General features: G+C 49.2%; 1 protein-coding gene across 4 annotated transcripts in view; it reads left to right on the forward strand.

The window, feature by feature from the left end:
- The window catches only part of ZNF346 (zinc finger protein 346), a 254,243-nt gene that overhangs the window by 31,681 nt on the left and 202,015 nt on the right, over positions 1-20,547 (forward strand). For all 4 annotated transcript variants that reach the window (XM_063927942.1, XM_063927945.1, XM_063927944.1 and 1 more), the window contains exon 2: positions 20,413-20,516. In XM_063927942.1, the coding sequence (XP_063784012.1) occupies positions 20,413-20,516 (104 nt within the window). The remainder of the gene's footprint in view (positions 1-20,412; positions 20,517-20,547) is intronic.

A 20,547-nucleotide genomic window follows, 5' to 3' on the forward strand; every position in this document is an offset into this window, starting at 1 on the left:
GTTAGGGCGCGCTGGGAAACACCCCCTAGGGTGGATAAGGCGCTCACACGCTTATCAAAACAAGTGGCGTTACCGTCTCCTGATACGGCCGCCCTCAGGGATCCAGCTGATAGGAGACTGGAAACTACCCTAAAAAGTATATACACACATACTGGTGTTATACTGCGACCAGCCATCGCCTCAGCCTGGATGTGCAGTGCTGGGGTCGTCTGGTTGGATTCCCTGACTGAAAATATTGATACCCTGGATAGGGACAGTATTTTATTGACTATAGAGCAATTAAAGGATGCTTTACTTTATATGCGAGATGCTCAGAGAGATATTTGCACTCTGGCATCGAGAGTAAATGCGATGTCCATATCTGCCAGAAGGAGTTTATGGACGCGACAGTGGTCAGGTGATGCGGATTCCAAACGACATATGGAAGTATTGCCGTATAAAGGGGAGGAATTATTTGGCGTCGGTCTATCGGATCTGGTGGCCACGGCAACTGCCGGAAAATCCACCTTTTTACCTCAGACCCCCTCCCAACAGAAAAAGACACCGTCTTTTCAGCCGCAGTCCTTTCGGTCCTATAAGAACAAGCGGACAAAAGGACAGTCATATCTGCCTCGGGGCAGAGGAAGGGGTAAGAGAGGGCAGCAAGCAGCCCCTGCCCAGGAACAGAAGCCCTCTCAGGGTTCTGCAAAGCCCTCAGCATGACGCTGGGGCCTTACAAACGGACTCAGGAGCGGTGGGGGGTCGACTCAAGAATTTCAGCGCACAGTGGGCTTGCTCACAGGTGGACCCCTGGATCCTGCAGGTAGTATCTCAGGGTTACAGGTTGGAATTCGAGAAGTCTCCCCCTCGCCGGTTCCTAAAGTCTGCTTTGCCAACGTCTCCCTCAGACAGGGCGACGGTATTGGAAGCCATTCACAAGCTGTTTTCTCAGCAGGTGATAGTCAAGGTACCCCTCCTACAACAGGGAAAGGGGTATTACTCCACGCTATTTGTGGTACCGAAGCCGGGCGGCTCGGTAAGACCTATTCTAAATCTGAAATCTTTGAACTTGTACATACAAAAATTCAAGTTCAAGATGGAGTCACTCAGAGCAGTGATAGCGAATCTGGAAGAAGGGGACTTTATGGTGTCCCTGGACATAAAGGATGCTTACCTGCATGTCCCAATTTTCCCTTCACATCAAGGGTACCTCAGGTTCGTGGTGCAAAACTGTCATTATCAGTTTCAGACGCTGCCGTTTGGATTGTCCACGGCACCTCGGGTCTTTACCAAGGTAATGGCCGAAATGATGATTCTTCTGCGAAGAAGAGGCGTATTAATTATCCCTTACTTGGACGATCTCCTGATAAGGGCAAGGTCCAGAGAACAGCTGGAGGACGGAGTAGCACTAACCCGACTAGTGCTGCAACAACACGGGTGGATTCTGAATTTTCCAAAATCTCAGTTGACCCCGACGACACGTCTGCTGTTCTTGGGAATGATTCTGGACACGGTTCAGAAAAAGGTGTTTCTTCCGGAGGAGAAAGCCAGGGAGTTATCCGAACTTGTCAGGAACCTCCTAAAACCAGGGAAAGTGTCTGTGCATCAATGCACAAGAGTCCTGGGAAAGATGGTGGCTTGTTACGAAGCGATTCCATTCGGCAGATTCCACGCACGAACTTTTCAGTGGGATCTGCTGGACAAATGGTCCGGATCACATCTGCAGATGCATCAGCGGATAACCTTATCGCCACGGACAAGGGTGTCTCTTCTGTGGTGGTTGCAGAGTGCTCATCTGTTAGAGGGCCGCATATTCGGCATACAGGACTGGGTCCTGGTGACCACGGATGCCAGTCTGAGAGGCTGGGGAGCGGTCACACAGGGAAGAAACTTCCAGGGAGTATGGTCAAGCCTGGAGATGTCTCTTCACATAAATATACTGGAGCTAAGAGCGATTTACAATGCTCTAAGTCTGGCAAAACCCCTGCTTCAGGGTCAGCCGGTGTTGATCCAGTCAGACAACATCACGGCAGTCGCCCACGTAAACAGACAGGGCGGCACAAGAAGCAGGACAGCAATGGCAGAAGCTGCAAGGATTCTTCGCTGGGCGGAAGATCATGTGATAGCACTGTCAGCAGTATTCATTCCGGGAGTGGACAACTGGGAAGCAGACTTCCTCAGCAGACACGATCTACACCCGGGAGAGTGGGGACTTCATCCAGAAGTCTTCCACATGATTGTGAACCGTTGGGAAAAACCAATGGTGGATATGATGGCGTCCCGCCTCAACAAAAAACTGGACAGGTATTGCGCCAGGTCAAGAGATCCTCAGGCAATAGCTGTGGACGCTCTGGTAACACCGTGGGTGTTCCAGTCAGTGTATGTGTTCCCTCCTCTGCCTCTCATACCAAAAGTACTGAGAATTATACGGCAAAAGGGAGTAAGAACGATACTAGTGGCTCCGGATTGGCCAAGAAGAACTTGGTACCCGGAACTTCAAGAGATGCTCACGGAGGATCCGTGGCCTCTACCTCTAAGACGGGACCTGCTTCAGCAGGGACCGTGTCTATTCCAAGACTTACCGTGGCTGCGTTTGACGGCATGGCGGTTGAACGCCGAATTCTAAGGGAAAAAGGCATTCCGGAAGAGGTCATTCCTACACTGGTAAAAGCCAGGAAGGAGGTGACTGCACAACATTATCACCGCATTTGGAGAAAATATGTTGCGTGGTGTGAGGCCAGGAAGGCCCCCACGGAGGAATTTCAACTGGGTCGATTCCTACATTTCCTGCAAACAGGATTGTCTATGGGCCTCAAATTGGGGTCCATTAAGGTTCAAATTTCGGCCCTGTCGATTTTCTTCCAGAAAGAATTGGCTTCAGTTCCTGAAGTCCAGACTTTTGTAAAAGGAGTACTACATATACAGCCCCCGGTTGTGCCCCCAGTGGCACCGTGGGATCTTAATGTAGTCTTGGATTTTCTCAAATCCCATTGGTTTGAGCCGCTCAAATCGGTGGAGTTGAAGTATCTTACATGGAAAGTAACCATGCTACTGGCCCTGGCTTCAGCCAGGAGAGTATCAGAATTGGCGGCTTTATCATATAAGAGCCCATATCTGATTTTCCATACGGACAGGGCAGAACTGCGGACGCGTCCTCATTTTCTGCCTAAGGTGGTGTCAGCGTTTCACCTGAACCATTAACAAAAAGGGAGGTAATCTGCGCACTGGGGTGGTTTTACTGTATGGGATGTGCTGCTAGTCAAAAGGGTGTCCTTGCCCTTTGGTTCAATATGGATATCTGGTTTTCACCTGACTGCGCTCATCCCCTACAGTTTGAGTACTCGTGAAATGATGCAAATGGATACTTATATAAAGGTGTGTTTTACTTTCATATGTATCAAATATGACACTCAATATAATGAAACAGTGCAGATAAATATTGTTGAACATGAAAAAGGTGGTAATCACAATGTGTGCTCCACGGGGAGCACCTGTTTAACTCAGTCCTTTAATCACTCAAATTGGTGATTAAATCCTTTAGGTTCTTGGCGTGTGTGTTCTGACACAAAGGCCAATGGGCTGGAAAAATATATATAAATGTAATGATTAAATCTGGCTGTGTTGCTTTAAAAGTCAAATATAGATTTTCCATTGGAAATGTCTCTAGTCCTGACCGGACTGTGTGGGCTTTAAAAATCTGTCTTTAGTAATTAGATTCATATAGTTGCAGAGGACAGCGTCCCGTACCTCTGCGTGTGGAAGTCAGGTATTCGATAGTGCACGAATACCTGACTTCCACACGCAGAGGTACGGGACGCTGTCCTCTGCAACTATATGAATCTAATTACTAAAGACAGATTTTTAAAGCCCACACAGTCCGGTCAGGACTAGAGACATTTCCACTGGAAAATCTATATTTGACTTTTAAAGCAACACAGCCAGATTTAATCATTACATTTATATATATTTTTCCAGCCCATTGGCCTTTGTGTCAGAACACACACGCCAAGAACCTAAAGGATTTAATCACCAATTTGAGTGATTAAAGGACTGAGTTAAACAGGTGCTCCCCGTGGAGCACACATTGTGATTACCACCTTTTTCATGTTCAACAATATTTATCTGCACTGTTTCATTATATTGAGTGTCATATTTGATACATATGAAAGTAAAACACACCTTTATATAAGTATCCATTTGCATCATTTCACGAGTACTCAAACTGTAGGGGATGAGCAAAGTCAGGTGAAAACCAGATATCCATTTCACCTGAACCAGCCTATTGTGGTGCCTGCGGCTACTAACGAGTTGGAGGATTCCAAGTTGTTGGACGTGGTCCGGGCATTGAAAATATATATTTCAAGAACGGCGGGAGTCAAAGTCTGACTCACTGTTTATATTGTATGCACCCAACAAGATGGGTGCTCCTGCTTCTAAGCAGACGATTGCTCGTTGGATTTTTAGCACAATTCAACTTGCACATTCTGTGGCAGGCTTGCCACAACCTAAATCTGTCAAGGCCCATTCCACAAGGAAAGTGGGCTCATCCTGGGCGGCTGCCCGGGGGGGTCTCGGCATTACAACTCTGCCGAGCTGCTACTTGGTCAGGGGCAAACACGTTTGCAAAATTCTACAAATTTGATACCCTGGCTGAGGAGGACCTTGAGTTCTCTCATTTGGTGCTGCAGAGTCATCCGCACTCTCCCGCCCGTTTGGGAGCTTTGGTATAATCCCCATGGTCCTGACGGAGTCCCCAGCATCCACTTAGGACGTTAGAGAAAATAAGAATTTACTTACCGATAATTCTATTTCTCGTAGTCCGTAGTGGATGCTGGGCGCCCATCCCAAGTGCGGATTGTCTGCAATACTTGTACATAGTTATTGTTACAAACAAATTCGGGTTGTTATTGTTGTGAGCCGTCTGTTCAGAGGCTCCTACGTTTGTCATACTGTTAACTGGGTTCAGATCACAAGTTATACGGTGTGATTGGTGTGGCTGGTATGAGTCTTACCCGGGATTCAATATCCTTCCTTATTGTGTACGCTCGTCCGGGCACAGTATCCTAACTGAGGCTTGGAGGAGGGTCATAGGGGGAGGAGCCAGTACACACCACCTAATCCTAAAGCTTTATTTTTGTGCCCTGTCTCCTGCGGAGCCGCTATTCCCCATGGTCCTGACGGAGTCCCCAGCATCCACTACGGACTACGAGAAATAGAATTATCGGTAAGTAAATTCTTATTTTTTCCTCACTTCCTGTCAGTGTCTGCGGAGCCATTATTCCTCAGTTCACTGTTCCTGGGACTGCTTTGGTAAATCCTCCTATGTAAAGCCGCCTGGTTGTTAGCGCTGTGCCTTTACATGACACTTAAGTATTCTACCTGCCTTTTTAGATAGTGATAGTTAAGAGAGAGTGCGTTTAGTCAGGGTTTTATAGTACAATTACCCTGTGATATACATCCAGTTCTTACTGTGTACTATTATATCTATTGTTATATAGCTGTGTAAGCTTGTCCAGTGCAGTATTATTGTCGGTAATAACCTCTGCATTGTACAAACTGTAACTTTCTGTGTATGCATTTGATAGCTGAGTGGTGTCCATTTCGTGTCTTTCACTCAACTTGCTATCCCTATATTCCATAACCTGAGGGGGCTTGGTGCGTCAGGTGTTATCTAATATAGGATTTTCACAAAGATATAATGTATTACGTATATTTTTCTCTGTGATTTAGTCACCATATCTCTCCTTTATCTCTGCTAGTGCTGACTACACTGCGCAGCGGTTTGGGTTTAGGGATATAGTGCTGTTGATAATTGTACTGTTGCCTCATACTGCAAGTTATATCATGTCTGCTTCTGAGGGTATCCGTTTACATAGTCGACCATGTTATGGTCGACAGTCATTAGGTCGACCACTATTGGTCGACATTGACATGGACACATGGTCGACACATGAAAAGATCGACATGGTTTTTTTTAACTTTTTTTCTTTTGGGGAACTTTTCCATACTTTACGATCCACGTGGACTACAGCTGGAACGGTAATCTGTGGCGAGCGAAGCGGTGCACTAATTGGGGTTCCCAGTCACTTTACGCGAAAAACGACACCAAAAAAAGTTAAACTCATGTCGACCTTTTCATGTGTCGACCATGTGTCCATGGTCGACCATTCATACCGGAACCGCTTCTGAGGATAACTGTTCTGGGGCGGAACACACTGCTGGTGTTGCTGAAGCCACAGGCACATATGAGGAGAATATAGCAGCTGTGGGTTCTGGTTCGTGGGGCTCCTTACCCCCCAGTGGGACACTGGCAACGGAGGCACATACTGACCCACCGTGGGCCACTTTTTCCACGCTTTTGCATACGCTAGTTCATAAACTAACACCAGCTATGGGACCCCCAATGCCGGTACAACCGTATGTGGTCCCTGCACCTAACCCGCCGTGGGCGGATGATTTATCTGCTCAATTAAAGAAGTTGAACCAGTCCCTGACTACTAAAAAGTCAGACCAACGCTCGCCTAACTCCAAGAGGTCCTCTAAGCGAGCGCTTGTTTCCCCACAATCCACTGCTGTCACTGACACCTCGTCTGATGAAGACGGCACTTACACTGACCCCACAGGTTCTGACTCGGATACGGCTGATGGGGAGGGTAGTTCACATGTGGATGTTCCTGATCTTTTGGAGGCTATTAAATTAATTCTGCAGATTACGGATAATCCCGAGCTATCCGTCCCTCCTAAGAAACCAGATAGGTTCAAGCGTCAGAAGGTGGTTAAACAAGTTTTACCTCACTCTGATCACCTAGTGGATATACGTCAGGAACCCTGGGAAAACCCGGGTACGAAGTTTGTGCCTCAAAAGAAGATGCTGGCTCGCTATCCCCTCGCGGCAGAGCTGTCTAAGAATTGGGAAACGCCTCCTCCAGTGGACTCGCATGTGGCTAGGATGGTGGTTTCCTCAGCTCTACCTGTCACTACCGTCACGTCTCTCAAAGAGCCTACGGATAAACTTGTGGAGGGTTGTCTGAAAGCGATTTACACCCTCACGGTTGCTGCACAAAGGCCCACTATTGTAGCTACATGGGCTGCAGAGGCCATTGAAGCATGGGCCTTGGAGTTAGAAGCTGAAATCTCCTCTGACCATGCTAGACAATGCTTGTCATATATTGTCACAGCTTCTCGATATATTAAAGAGGCGGCTTCTGATGCCGGTATCCTGGCAGCCAAGGCCTCTACTACGTCAGTCCTGGCTTGCTGGATATTGTGGCTGAGATCCTGGTCTGTGGATCTAGACTCTAGAAAAACCCTGGAGGTACTCCCTTTCAAGGGAGATATTCTGTTTGGACAGGACTTAAATAAGATAGTGGCTGACTTGGCTACTGCCAAAACTGCCTGTCTACCTAATACCGCTCTTTCTGTGTCGAAGGCTAAAGGTACGTCCTTTCGTCCTCCAGGTAAAGCAAAAGGTCAGGCGTACCATAAGCAGGCCCGCACTTCCAAACCTGGTAAGCCGAAGCCCAAAAGAGCCTGGGCTGCCCGTCGGCCAGCTTCCAAAACCGATAAGCCTGCCGCATGACGGGGCGGGCCTCCCCCTGGGGGATCCCAGGGTGGGGGGCCGGCTTCTAGGGTATACCCAGGAATGGTTGAAGACCACTTCAGATGCCTGGGTGCGGGAAGTCGTCACTTGAGGTTACGCCATAGCCTTCAAAAACCGACCCCCTCATCAAGATGTCCCTTTAGACCAGACAAAGGCAAAAACTCTACACTCGGTGGTACAGACCCTCCTGGATACAGGAGTCGTAGTACAGGTGCCCCTTGCTCAGAGGGTCCGGTGGTACTCCGCCGTCAAGGGGTCAGGATACGGCTGTATTTGGACGACTTGTTAATCCTGGTAAATTCCCCAGAACTTCTCCTGCGTCATCTAGATGTGACGGTCCGGTTTCTGCAAGCCCACGGGTGGCTCATCAACTGGAAGAAGTCATCCCTGATCCCTGCTCAGAGCATGGTGCATCTGGGAACACTATTGGACACTCACAACCAGCGGTTGTTCCTGTCTCAGGAGAAAGTCCTGAAACTTCAGTACAGGATTCGTTGCTTCCTATCTCGTCTGCAAGTGTCGATACATTCGGCAATGCAGGTGCTTGGGCCTCGTGGTGTCGGCATTCGACATGGTGGAGTACGCTCAATTTCACTCTTGCCCTCTCCAGAGGCTGATTCTAGCCAAATGGGACGACCTGCCTTACCGGATCAGGTCTCAAATGATCTCATTGACTCCGGAGGTCCGTCTGTCGCTGCTCTGGTGGCTCCGGGACCAACAACTGTGCAGGGGCCGTCCGTTCTGGATATCCGACTGGGTCCTGTTGACGACAGATGCCAGTCTAAGAGGTTGGGGGCGCGGTGCTGGAGCAACACTCCCTTCAGGTGTGGTGAACCAAGGAGGAGTCCCTCCTCTCGATCAATATTCTGGAGTAGCGGGCGGTCTTCAATGCCTTGAACCTAGCCCGGCATTTAATTCAGAACCGTCCTGTTCAAGTACAGTCGGACATCGCCACCACAGTGGCTTACATAAATCATCAAGGCGGCACTCGAAGCCGCCTAGCATTGAATGAAGCCTCACGGATTCTACAGTGGGCAGAACGCCATCTACTGGCCATATCGGCAATATTCATTCCGGGAGTCCTGAATTGGGAAGCAGACTTCCGTCTTAAGGGCTAAAGGGTTTTCTGAGGCGATCATTCAAACTATGTTGCGGCCCGGATACCGGCTTCTGCTCGGATTTACTATAGGGTCTGGCATTCTTACTTTGTTTGGTGCGCATCTAACGATTATGACGATTCCAAGTTTAGTATAGCCAAGTTGTTGGCTTTTCTTCAGCAGGGCATGGACTTAGACCTGCCTCTGGCCTCCCTCAAGGTTCAAATATCTGCCTTGTCGGTGTGGTTTCAGAGAAAAATTGCGACCTTACCTGATGTGCATACCTTTACTCAGGGTGTGTTGCGTATCCAGCCTCCCTATGTCCCGCCTGTGGCTCCTTGGAACTTGTAGGTGGTTTTGGAGGCGTTACGAGAGCCTCCATTTGAAACTCTTGGTTCAGCTAATCTAAAGTGGCTTTCCCTTAAGGTGGTGTTTCTGCTGGCTATTGCTTCAGCTAGAAGAGTGTCGGATTTGGGTGCCTTGTCTTGTAGTTCTCCATAATCTGATATTTCACCGTGACCGGGCGGTTCTTAGGACTCGTCCCGGATATTTACCGAAGGTGGTTTCTTCGTTCCACCTTAATCAGGAGATTGTGGTACCAGCCTTTGTTTCTCCTGATTTGTCTCCCAAAGAGCGGTCTTTGGATGTGGTTCGGGCTCTCCGTATCTATGTGAAGAGAACTGCTTCTGTTAGGAAATCTGATTTTCTCTTTATTCTGTTTGGATTTCACAAATGGGGCTGGCTTGCTCACAAGCAGACTTTGGCCAGATGGATTAGAATGGTGATTGCACATGCTTATGTGAGGGCTGGTCTGTCTGCTCCTGCTCACATTACGGCCCATTCTACTCTGTCTGTTGGACCTTCTTGGGTGGCCCGCCGTGGTGCGACCCTTGAACAATTATGCATGGCGGCTACGTGGTCTTCAGTGAACACGTTCATTAGGTTCTATGCCTTCGATACCGCCGCTTCCCAGGATGCTTCCTTTGGACGCCGGGTTCTTGTGCCCGCTACTGTGCGTCCCCTCCCATAAGGAACTGCTTTAGGACATCCCCAATGTCTATCCTTGTGGAGCCCAGTGTACCCCACAGCAGAAAACGAGTTTTATGGTAAGAACTTACCTTTGTTAAAACTCTTTCTGCGAGGTACACTGGGCTCCACAAGGCGCCCACCCTGACGCACTTGGCTTCTTTGGGTTGGTATGGCATTAGCCGCTGACACTTCTCCTGTCGAGAGTGTGTGGTGTCTGTGGCAACTGGCAGTTGTAGTCTCTCTTCCTGCTACTGCATTGGGCTGGTTAACAAAACTGAGCTCCTGTGCACGGTGGTGGGGTGATATAGGAGGCGGCGCTATGCATCTTGGGAAGAAGGTCAAAGCTTTTGAGCCTGTTGGTGCTTCGGATCAAGATCCTACTCTACACCCCAATGTCTATCCTTGTGGAGCCCAGTGTACCTCGCAGAAAGAGTTTTAACAAAGGTAAATTCTTACCATAAAACGCGTTATTTAAATTTTTGCCTATCCCTGCTATCGCATCGTCTATATCCTAAAGGGGGGTACACACGGAGAGATCCCTGCTTAAAATCTAAGCAATCTGACTACATTGCTTAGATTTTAAGCACGGATCTGTCGTGTGTATTCCCCCCAGCGATAGCCTCACATCACTATCGCCGGTGCTAGATTGGCCTGCATGCATGCACAATCTAGCAGGTAGCTCACTTCAGTGCTGTGGTGGATGCTTGCTCTGGGCCGCATGTGAGATCTCTCACATGCACAGTGAGCCGGCCGGCAGTAAGATGCAGTGCTGATGCGCTGTGGAGGGTCTGGCAGCAACTGCCGGCGGGAGGAGTTTGCACTCCATCATTTCTCTTATAGAGGATGCTGGGGTTCACATTAGTACCATGGGTATAGACGGGTCCACCAGGAGCCATTGGCATTTTAAGAGTTTGAGAGTGTGGGCTGGCTCCTCCCTCTATGCCCCTCCTACCAGACTCAGTTTAGCAAATGTGCCCGAAGGAGCCAGTCACAGCTGGGGGAGTTTCTCTAGTAAAGTTTATTTTAGAGTTTATTATTTTACAGAGAGGCTGCTGGCAGCAGCCTCCCTGCTTCGTGAGACTAATGGGGGGAGTAGTGTCCGCCCTGCGGGGTCTGAGCCACTATCTCCGATGACAGGACACAGAGCTCCTGAGGGGATAGATTGTTCCCCGCCACATGTGATCGCTCACCCCAACAGCATGCCGCCACCCCCTTACAGAGCTGAAGATCAGTGGCGAGTGAGTCACCGTCCCCCCTAGCAAGCGGGGAGGGGGGGGGGGGGGGGCGTGTGAAGATGGCGGCATCAGGGTAGGAGTGCAGTATTAACTGTGCTCCGGAGGCTCAGCGGTACATAGTGCAGCGCTGAGGGGTGCCCTGAGCCAGCGCCGACAACCCTACACTGGTCACACAGTCTGTCGGGGTCCAACGATCTCAGCCAGCATAACTCCTCAGGCCAGTATAATCCTATGAAGAGCGGGAAGACGGTGCTATTTTGGGGGCGGAGCTTCACCTCAGAGCGGACCCAGCAGTGTTCAGCGCCATTTTCCTGCCTGCACAACGCTGTCAGAAAAGAGCAAGTCCCTCCACAGCAACTCCAGCTATCTCTCACGGTACCAGGGGGTTGTTGAAAGGGGGGGCCTGCAATTTGACTGTGTAACCTATTAAGGTGCACAGTCAGCGCTGATAGGGGGTCTCCCTTTTTATATTAAAAGCGCTATGTGTGGGTTGGCTCCAATCTCTCTCTTGCCATCCTTGGGGATGAAACACTTCCTGCCCTCCCCTGTATGTGTGTGTGGTGTGTCTGTGGTCTCCATTAAGCAATGTCCAGGGACTCTGTGTCATATGCTGCAGAGTATATGTACTCTCAGGGTGATCCCATTCCATCTAATCAGGATTGTACTGGTTTAGCAAAGATTCCAGCAATGGAGCCTGAGTGGTTATCCTCTATCAAATCTATGATTTCTCTTACGTCCTAGAGGATGCTGGGGACTCCGTAAGGACCATGGGGTATAGACGGGCTCCGCAGGAGACATGGGCACTATAAAGAATTTTAGAATGGGTGTGCACTGGCTCCTCCCTCTATGCCCCTCCTCCAGACCTCAGTTAGATCCTGTGCCCAGAGGAGATTGGGTGCATTACAGGGGAGCTCTCCTGTGTTTCTCTGAAAAATAATTTTGTTAGGTTTTTTATTTTCAGGGAGCACTGCTGGCAACAGGCTCCCTGTATCGTGGGACTGAGGAGAGAGAGAAGCAGACCTATTTAAGTGATAGGCTCTGCTTCTTAGGCTACTGGACACCATTAGCTCCAGAGGGAGTCGGAACGCAGGTCTCCCCTCGCCGTTCGTCCCAGAGCCGCGCCGCCCCGCCGTCCTCCTCACAGAGCCGGAAGATAGAAGCCGGGTGAGTATAAGAAGAAAGAATACTTCTTAGGCGGCTGAAGACTTCAGATCTTCCCTGAGGTAAGTCTGGAAGCTTGCCGATAAACCTTCAGGAACGAAGAGCCGTCTACAACGGTATTCTCCGAGCGGGCCATTCAAGTGCATTCGGACAATGCGACAACAGTGGCTTACATAAACAGACAGGGCGGAACGAAGAGAAGAGCTGCAATGTCAGAGGTAACAAGAATCATCCTCTGGGCAGAAAAACACACATTGGCGCTGTCCGCAATCTTCATTCCGGGAGTAGACTACTGGGAAGTGGACTTCCTCAGCAGATACGATCTCCATCCAGGGGAGTGGGGTCTCCATCCGGAGGTGTCCATTGCTCCAGACTGGCCACGAACCGCTTGGTACGTGGATCTTCTGGATCTCCTGCAAGAAGAGCCGAGACCTCTTCCTCTTCGGGAGGACCTGCTGCAGCAGGGGCCATTCTATCAAGACTTACCGCGGCTACGTTTGACGGCATGGAGGTTGAACGCCTGATACTAGCTTGGAAGGGCATTCCGAACAAGGTTACTCCTACCTTGATACAGGCTAGGAAAGGAGTAACGTCTAAACATTATCATCGAATTTGGAAACAATATGTATCTTGGTGTGAATCCAAGAAATTTCCTGCGGTGGAGTTTCAACTGGGACGGTTTCTCCTCTACCTACAAGCTGGTGTGTATATGGGCCCGAAGTTGGGATCTGTGAAGGTCCAGATTTCGGCCCTATCTATTTTCTTCCAGAAACAATTGGCTGCCCTCCCTTAGGTTCACACCTTTTTGAAGGGCGTTCTGCACATCCAACCTCCCTTTGTACCGCCTAGTTGGGGGCTTTCTCCTGTAAAAGCCCATACTTGATCTTTCATGAACATAGAGCTGAGCTCCGGACATGTCATCAGTTTCTTCCGAAGGTTGTGTTGGCATTTCATATCAACCAACCTATTGTGCCAGTGGCTACTGACTCCTCAATTTCATCACTGTCCTTGGATGTTGTAACGGCTCTGAAAATCTATGTGAAGAGGACTGCTCGTCACAGAAAATCGGACTCTGTTTGTCCTGTATGAGCCCAAGAAAATTGGGTGTCCTGCTTCTAAGCAGACGATCTCTCGCTGTATTAGGTTCACTATCAAACATGCGTATTCTACGGCAGGTTTGCCGTGTCCTACGTCTGTCATGGCCAGCTCTACTCGTAAGGTCTGGTCTTCCTGGGCGGCTGCCCCGGTGTGTCTCGGCGTTACAACTTTGCTGAGCTGCAACTTGGTCTGGGTCGAACATGTTTGCAGAGTTCAACAAGTTCGATGCTTTTGGCCTCTGATGATCTGAAGTTCAGTCAATCAGTTCTGCAGGAGCCTCCGTGCGCTCCATTCCGTTCTGGGAGCTTTGGTACATCCCCATGGTACTAATGTGGACCCCAGCACCCTTTAGGACGTAAGAGAAAATAGGATTTTGGTTACCTACCAGTAAATCCTTTTCTCGTAGTCCGTAAAGCAGTGTTTCTCAACCACGGTCCTCAATGCACACTAACAGTCCTGGTTTTAGTGATATCCAGGCTTGAACACAGGTGACTTAATTAGTACCTCAGTTATTTTGATTTAACCATCTGTGCTGAAGCCTCGGTTTTTTTGCAATTGTTATCTGGTTCAGTACAACTTTGTTTTAGTTGAGTACTGCGTTGTTACTTGGTAAGTACTGTTTCAGCGGTTGCTGAGTTTTCAAACTAAGTTAGCTTGATGTGCCTTGTATGTGTGAGCTGGTGTGAATCTCGCCACTATCTGTGTTAAATCCTTCTTTCGAAGATGTCTGTCTCCTCGGGCACATTTTCTAAACTGAGTCTGGTAGGAGGAGCATAGAGGGAAGAGCCAGCCCAAACTCTCAAACTCTTAAAGTGCCAATGGCTCCTGGTGAACCCGTCTATACCCCATGGTACTAATGTGGACCCCAGCATCCTCTACGGACTACGAGAAAAGGATTTACCGGCAGGTAACCAAAATCCTATTTCTCTGACGTCCTAGTGGTTGCTGGGTACTCCGTAAGGACCATGGGGAATAGACGTGCTCCGCAGGAGACTGGGCACTCTTAAAAGAAAGATTAGGTACTATATCTGGTGTGCACTGGCTCCTCCCTCTATGCCCCTCCTCCAGACCTCAGTTAGAATCTGTGCCCGGCCAGAGCTGTATGCACCCTAGGGGCTCTCCTGAGCTTCCTAGAAAAGAAAGTATTTGTTAGGTTTTTTATTTTCAGTGAGATCTGCTGGCAACAGACTCACTGCTACGAGGGACTGAGGGGAGAGAAGCAAACCTACCTGCTTGCAGCTAGCTTGTGCTTCTAAGGCTACTGGACACCATTAGCTCCAGAGGGATCGAACACAGGGCCCGACCTCGATCGTCCGTTCCCGGAGCCGCGCCGCCGTCCCCCTTGCAGAGCCAGAAGACTGAAGAACCAGGAGAAAATCGGCGGCTGAAGACTCCGGTCTTCAATAAGGTAGCGCCCAGCACTGCAGCTGTGCGCCATTGCTCCCACAGCACACCACACGCTCCGGGCTCTGGTGGGTGCAGGGCGCTGGGGGGGGGGGGGGGGGGGCGCCGCCGCCGCCGCCCTGGGCTGCAATATCTATACCTTTGGCAAATTGGCACATAATACAGTGTATAACACTGTATATGTGCCTAATCCCCCGCCATTAATATTATTAAAACAGCGGGAGGGGGCGGGGCTATCTTCCTCAGCACACTGGCGCCATTTTCTCTTCACAGCTCCGCTGGAAGGACGCTCCCCAGGCTCTCCCCTGCAGTATACACTACGAGAAGGGTAAAAAAAGAGAGGGGGGGGGGGGGGGCACATAAATTTAGGCGCAAATTGTGTATAATAGCAGCTATTGTGAAAAATCACTCTGTACAGTGTAAATCCCTGTGATATATAGCGCTGTGGTGTGTGCTGGCATACTCTCTCTCTGTCTCCCCTAAGGACTTAGTGGGGTCCTGTCCTCAGTCAGAGCATTCCCTGTGTGTGTGTGCGGTGTGTCGGTACGGCTGTGTCGACATGTTTGATGAGGAAGCTTATGTGGAGGCGGAGCAGGTGCCGATAAATGTGATGTCACCCCCTGCGGGGCCGACACCAGAGTGGGTGGATATGTGGAAGGTATTAACCAACAGTGTCAACTCCTTACATAAAAGGTTAGATGACGTAACAGCTGTGGGACAGCCGGCATCTCAGCCCGTGCCTGCCCAGGCGTCTCAAAGGCCATCAGGGGCTCAAAAACGCCCGCTACCTCAGATGGCAGACACAGATGTCGACACGGAGTCTGACTCCAGTGTCGACGAGGATGAGACTAATGTACAATCCACAAGGGCTATCCGTTGCATGTTTACGGCAATGAAAAATGTGTTGCACATTTCTGACATTAACCCGGTTACCACTAAAAAGGGTTTTATGTTTGGGGAGAAAAAGCAACCAGTGACTTTTCCCCCATCTGATGAGTTGAATGAAGTGTGTGAAGAAGCGTAGGGTTCCCCCGATAAGAAACTAGTGATTTCTAAGAGGTTACTGATGGCGTACCCTTTCCCGCCAGAGGACAGGTTACGTTGGGAGACATCCCCTAGGGTGGACAAGGCGCTCACACGCTAATCAAAAAAGGTGGCACTGCCGTCTCAGGATACGGCCGCCTTAAAGGAGCCTGCTGATAGAAAGCAGGAAGCTATCCTGAAGTCTGTGTATACACACTCAGGTACTATACTGAGACCTGCAATTGCGTCAGCATGGATGTGTAGTGCTGCAGCAGCTTGGTCTGATACCCTGTCAGATAATATTGATACCCTCGACAGGGATACTATTTTGCTAACCATAGAGCATATTAAAGACGTCGTCTTATATATGAGGGATGCACAGAGGGATATTTGCCGGCTGGCATCTAGAATTAATGCAATGTCCATTTCTGCCAGGAGAGTATTATGGACTCGGCAGTGGACAGGTGATGCTGATTCTAAAAGGCACATGGAGGTTTTGCCTTTATAAGGGTGAGGAGTTGTTTGGGGATGGTCTCTCGGACCTCGTATCCACAGCAACAGCTGGGAAGTCGACATTTTTACCTCGGGTTTCCTCATAGCTTAAGAAAGCACTGTATTATCAGGTACAGTCCTTTCGGCCTCAGAAAGGCAAGCAGATCAGAGGCGCTTCCTTTCTGCCCAGAGGCAAGGGAAGAGGGAAAAAGCTGCACCAGACAGCCAGTTCCCAGGAACAAAAATCCTCCCCTGCTTCCTCTTAAGTACACCGCATGACGCTGGGGCTCCACGGGCGGAGCCAGGTGCGGTGGGGGCGCATCTCCGGAACTTCAGCGACCAGTGGGTTTGCTCACAGGTGGATCTCTGGGTTCTGCAAGTGGTATCTCAGGGATACAAACTGGAGTTCGAGGCCACTCCCCCTCGCCGTTACCTCAAATCAGCCTTGCCAGCTGCTCCCAAAGAAAGGGAGGTAGTACTGGCGGCTATTCACAAGCTGTACCTTCAGCAGGTGATAATCAAGGTACCCCCCCTTCAACAAGGGCGGGGTTACTATTCCACAATGTTTGTGGTACCGAAACCAGACGGTTTGGTGAGACCCATCCTAAATTTAAAATCCTTGAACACTTATATAAGAAAGTTCAAGTTCAAGATGGAATCGCTCAGGGCGGTTATTGCAAGCCTGGAAGAGGGGGATTTTATGGTGTCGCTGGACATCAAGGATGCATACCTGCATGTCCCCATTTACCCACCTCACCAGGAGTACCTCAGGTTTGTGGTACAGGACTGTCATTACCAATTCCAGACGTTGCCGTTTGGTCTGTCCACGGCACCGAGGGTATTTACCAAGGTAATGGCCGAAATGATGATACTCCTCCGAAAGAAGGGAGTTATGATTATCCCGTACTTGGACGATCTCCTGATAAAGGCGAGGTCCAAGGAGCAGTTGCTAGGCAGCGTAGCACTATCTCAGGAAGTGCTGCATCAGCACGGCTGGATTCTGAATATCCCAAAGTCACAGCTGATTCCTGCGACGCGTCTGCTGTTCGTGGGCATGATTCTGGACACAGAACAGAAGAAGGTGTTTCTCCCGGAGGAGAAGGCCCAGGAATTATCATGTCTGGTCTGGGACCTCCTGAAACCAAAACAGGTGTCGGTGCATCACTGCACGCGAATCCTGGGAAAGATGGTAGCTTCTTACGAAGCAATTCCTTTCGGCAGGTTCCATGCAAGGATCTTCCAGTGGGATCTGTTTGACAAGTGGTCTGGATCGCATCTTCAGATGCATCGGTTGATCACCCTGTCCCCGAGGGCCAGGGTGTCTCTGCTGTGGTGGCTGCAGAGTGCTCATCTTCTCGAAGGCCGCAGATTCGGCATACAGGACTGGGTCCTGGTGACCACGGATGCAAGCCTCCGAGGTTGGGGGGCAGTCACTCGGGGAAGAAACTTCCAAGGACAATGGACGAGTCAGGAAACTTCCCTACACATAAATATTCTGGAACTAAGGGCCATTTACAATGCCCTGAGTCAAGCAGAATCCCTGCTACAAAACCAACCGGTGCTGATTCAGTCAGACAACATCACGGCGGTCGCCCATGTAAACCGACAGGGCGGCACAAGAAGCAGGATGGCAATGGCAGAAGCCACAAGGATTCTTCGATGGGCGGAGAATCACGTACTAGCACTGTCAGCAGTGTTCATTCCGGGAGTGGACAACTGGGAAGCAGACTTCCTCAGCAGACACGACCTCCACCCGGGAGAGTGGGGACTTCATCCAGAAGTCTTCAAGCTGATTGTAAACCGTTGGGAACGGCCACAGGTGGACATGATGGCGTCCCGCCTCAACAAAAAGCTAAAAAGATATTGCGCCAGGTCAAGGGACCCTCAGGCGATAGCTGTGGACGCTCTAGTGACACCGTGGGTGTACCAGTCGGTTTATGTGTTCCCTCCTCTTCCTCTCATACCCAAGGTACTGAGGATAATAAGAAAGAGAGGAGTAAGAACTATACTCATCGTTCCGGACTGGCCAAGAAGAACTTGGTACCCGGAACTTCAAGAAATTATCACAGAGGACCCATGGCCTCTGCCGCTCCGACAGGACCTGCTACAGCATTGGCCCTGTCTGTTCCAAGACTTACCGCGGCTGCGTTTGATGGCATGGCGGTTGAACGCCGGATCCTAATGGAAAAGGGCATTCCGGATGAAGTCATTCCTACGCTGATAAAAGCTAGGAAGGATGTGACCGCAAAACATTATCACCGCATATGGCGAAAATATGTTGCTTGGTGTGAGGCCAGGAGGCCCCAACAGAGGAATTTCAGCTGGGTCGATTTCTGCACTTCCTACAGTCAGGAGTGACTATGGGCCTAAAATTGGGATCCATAAAAGTCCAGATTTCGGCCCTGTCTATTTTCTTTCAAAAAGAACTGGCTTCACTGCCTGAAGTTCAGACGTTTGTTAAGGGAGTGCTGCATATTCAGCCCCTTTTGTGCCTCCAGTGGCACCTTGGGATCTCAACGTTGTGTTGGATTTCCTAAAATCACATTGGTTTGAGCCACTTAAGACCGTGGAGTTAAAATATCTCACGCGGTAGGTGGTCATGCTGTTGGCCTTAGCTTCGGCCAGGCGGGTGTCAGAATTGGCGGCTTTGTCGTGTAAAAGCCCATATCTGATTTTCCATATGGACAGGGCAGAATTGAGGACTCGTCCCCAATTTCTTCCTAAGGTGGTATCAGCGTTTCATTTGAACCAACCTATTGTGGTGCCTGCGGCTACTCAGGACTTGGAGGATTCCAAGCTGCTGGACGTAGTCCGGGCCCTGAAAATCTGTTTCCAGGACGGCTGGAGTCAGGAAAACTGACTCGCTATTTATCCTGCATGCACCCAACAAGCTGGGTGCTCCTGCTTCAAAGCAGACTATTGCTCGCTGGATCTGTAGCACGATTCAGCTTGCACACTCTGCGGCTGGACTGCCGCATCCTAAATCGGTAAAGGCCCATTCCACGAGGAAGGTGGGCTCTTCTTGGGCGGCTGCCCGAGGGGTCTCGGCTTTACAACTTTGCCGAGCTGCTACTTGGTCGGGTTCAAACACATTTGCAAAATTCTACAAGTTTGATACCCTGGCTGAGGAGGACCTTGAGTTTGCTCATTCAGTGCTGCAGAGTCATCCGCACTCTCCCGCCAGTTTGGGAGCTTTGGTATAATCCCCGTGGTCCTTACGGAGTACCCAGCATCCACTAGGACGTCAGAGAAAATAAGAATTTACTCACCGGTAATTCTATTTCTCGTAGTCCGTAGTGGATGCTGGGAGCCCGTCCCAAGTGCAGACTCTCTGCAATACATGTATATAGTTATTGCGTAACTAAAGGGTTATTGTTATGAGCCATCTGTTGAATGAGGCTCATTTGTTGTTTCATACTGTTAACTGGGTATAGTTATCACGAGTTGTACGGTGTGATTGGTGTGGCTGGTATGAGTCTTACCCTGGATTCCAAATCCTTTCCTAGTAATGTCAGCTCTTCCGGACACAGTTTCCCTAACTGAGGTCTGGAGGAGGGGCATAGAGGGAGGAGCCAGTGCACACCAGATATAGTACCTAATCTTTCTTTTAAGAGTGCCCAGTCTCCTGTGGAGCCCGTCTATTCCCCATGGTCTTTACGGAGTACCCAGCATCCACTACGGACTACGAGAAATAGAATTACCGTGAGTAAATTCTTATTTTTTGGCATCCAAGATGTTAATACATCTTAGCGCTCATGCTTCGCCTCGGAAGCAATACGTTGAGATATATTTCATATACCTCTGTGTGCTGTATGATGTGGCTATTTTGACCAAATGCAGGAATATCAAGGATTGGATTAAACAAAATGATTAGCAGGTTTATCCTATATCCTTAAGCTGACTACATATCTAAAGTTCATTTTTAAGATGTGTTTTCAATTTTAAATTCCGAGGTACAGGGCTATGGGTTTTGGGCTAGTTTGTATTAAATAAGACTTTTTCTTCCAATACCAGCAATTATCAGGGGAATAAAGTAATAAAGTGAGCTGATTGTATTGCAACTTTATTTTACTTAAGATGTTGTGTAAAGCAATGTACATTTTAAAGAGAACCCCATGGCCATATAAATGATTGGTGTAGATTTTTGGTAATTTTGGAACAGATTGTGTACTGATGGGCAAAGGAATAGTGTGTATCCATACAATATTCACGTGTGTATATATAATGTGAGTGGTTTAGACAAATTCATTAAGTGTTATTTAAATAATGTTTCTGTAATAATTTTGTTTTTTAGTTAATCGTTTAATCAAGGAGAACAGTCATCTCTTCACTGACACCAGCTGCAAAGTATGCAGTGCTGTTTTGATTTCTGAATCCCAGAAGCTTGCACATTACCAGGTAGTTTTTCTATTTCATATTTCATTTTATA

The sequence above is a fragment of the Pseudophryne corroboree genome, chromosome 6 (assembly GCF_028390025.1).
Source record: "Pseudophryne corroboree isolate aPseCor3 chromosome 6, aPseCor3.hap2, whole genome shotgun sequence".
NCBI lineage: Eukaryota > Metazoa > Chordata > Amphibia > Anura > Myobatrachidae > Pseudophryne > Pseudophryne corroboree.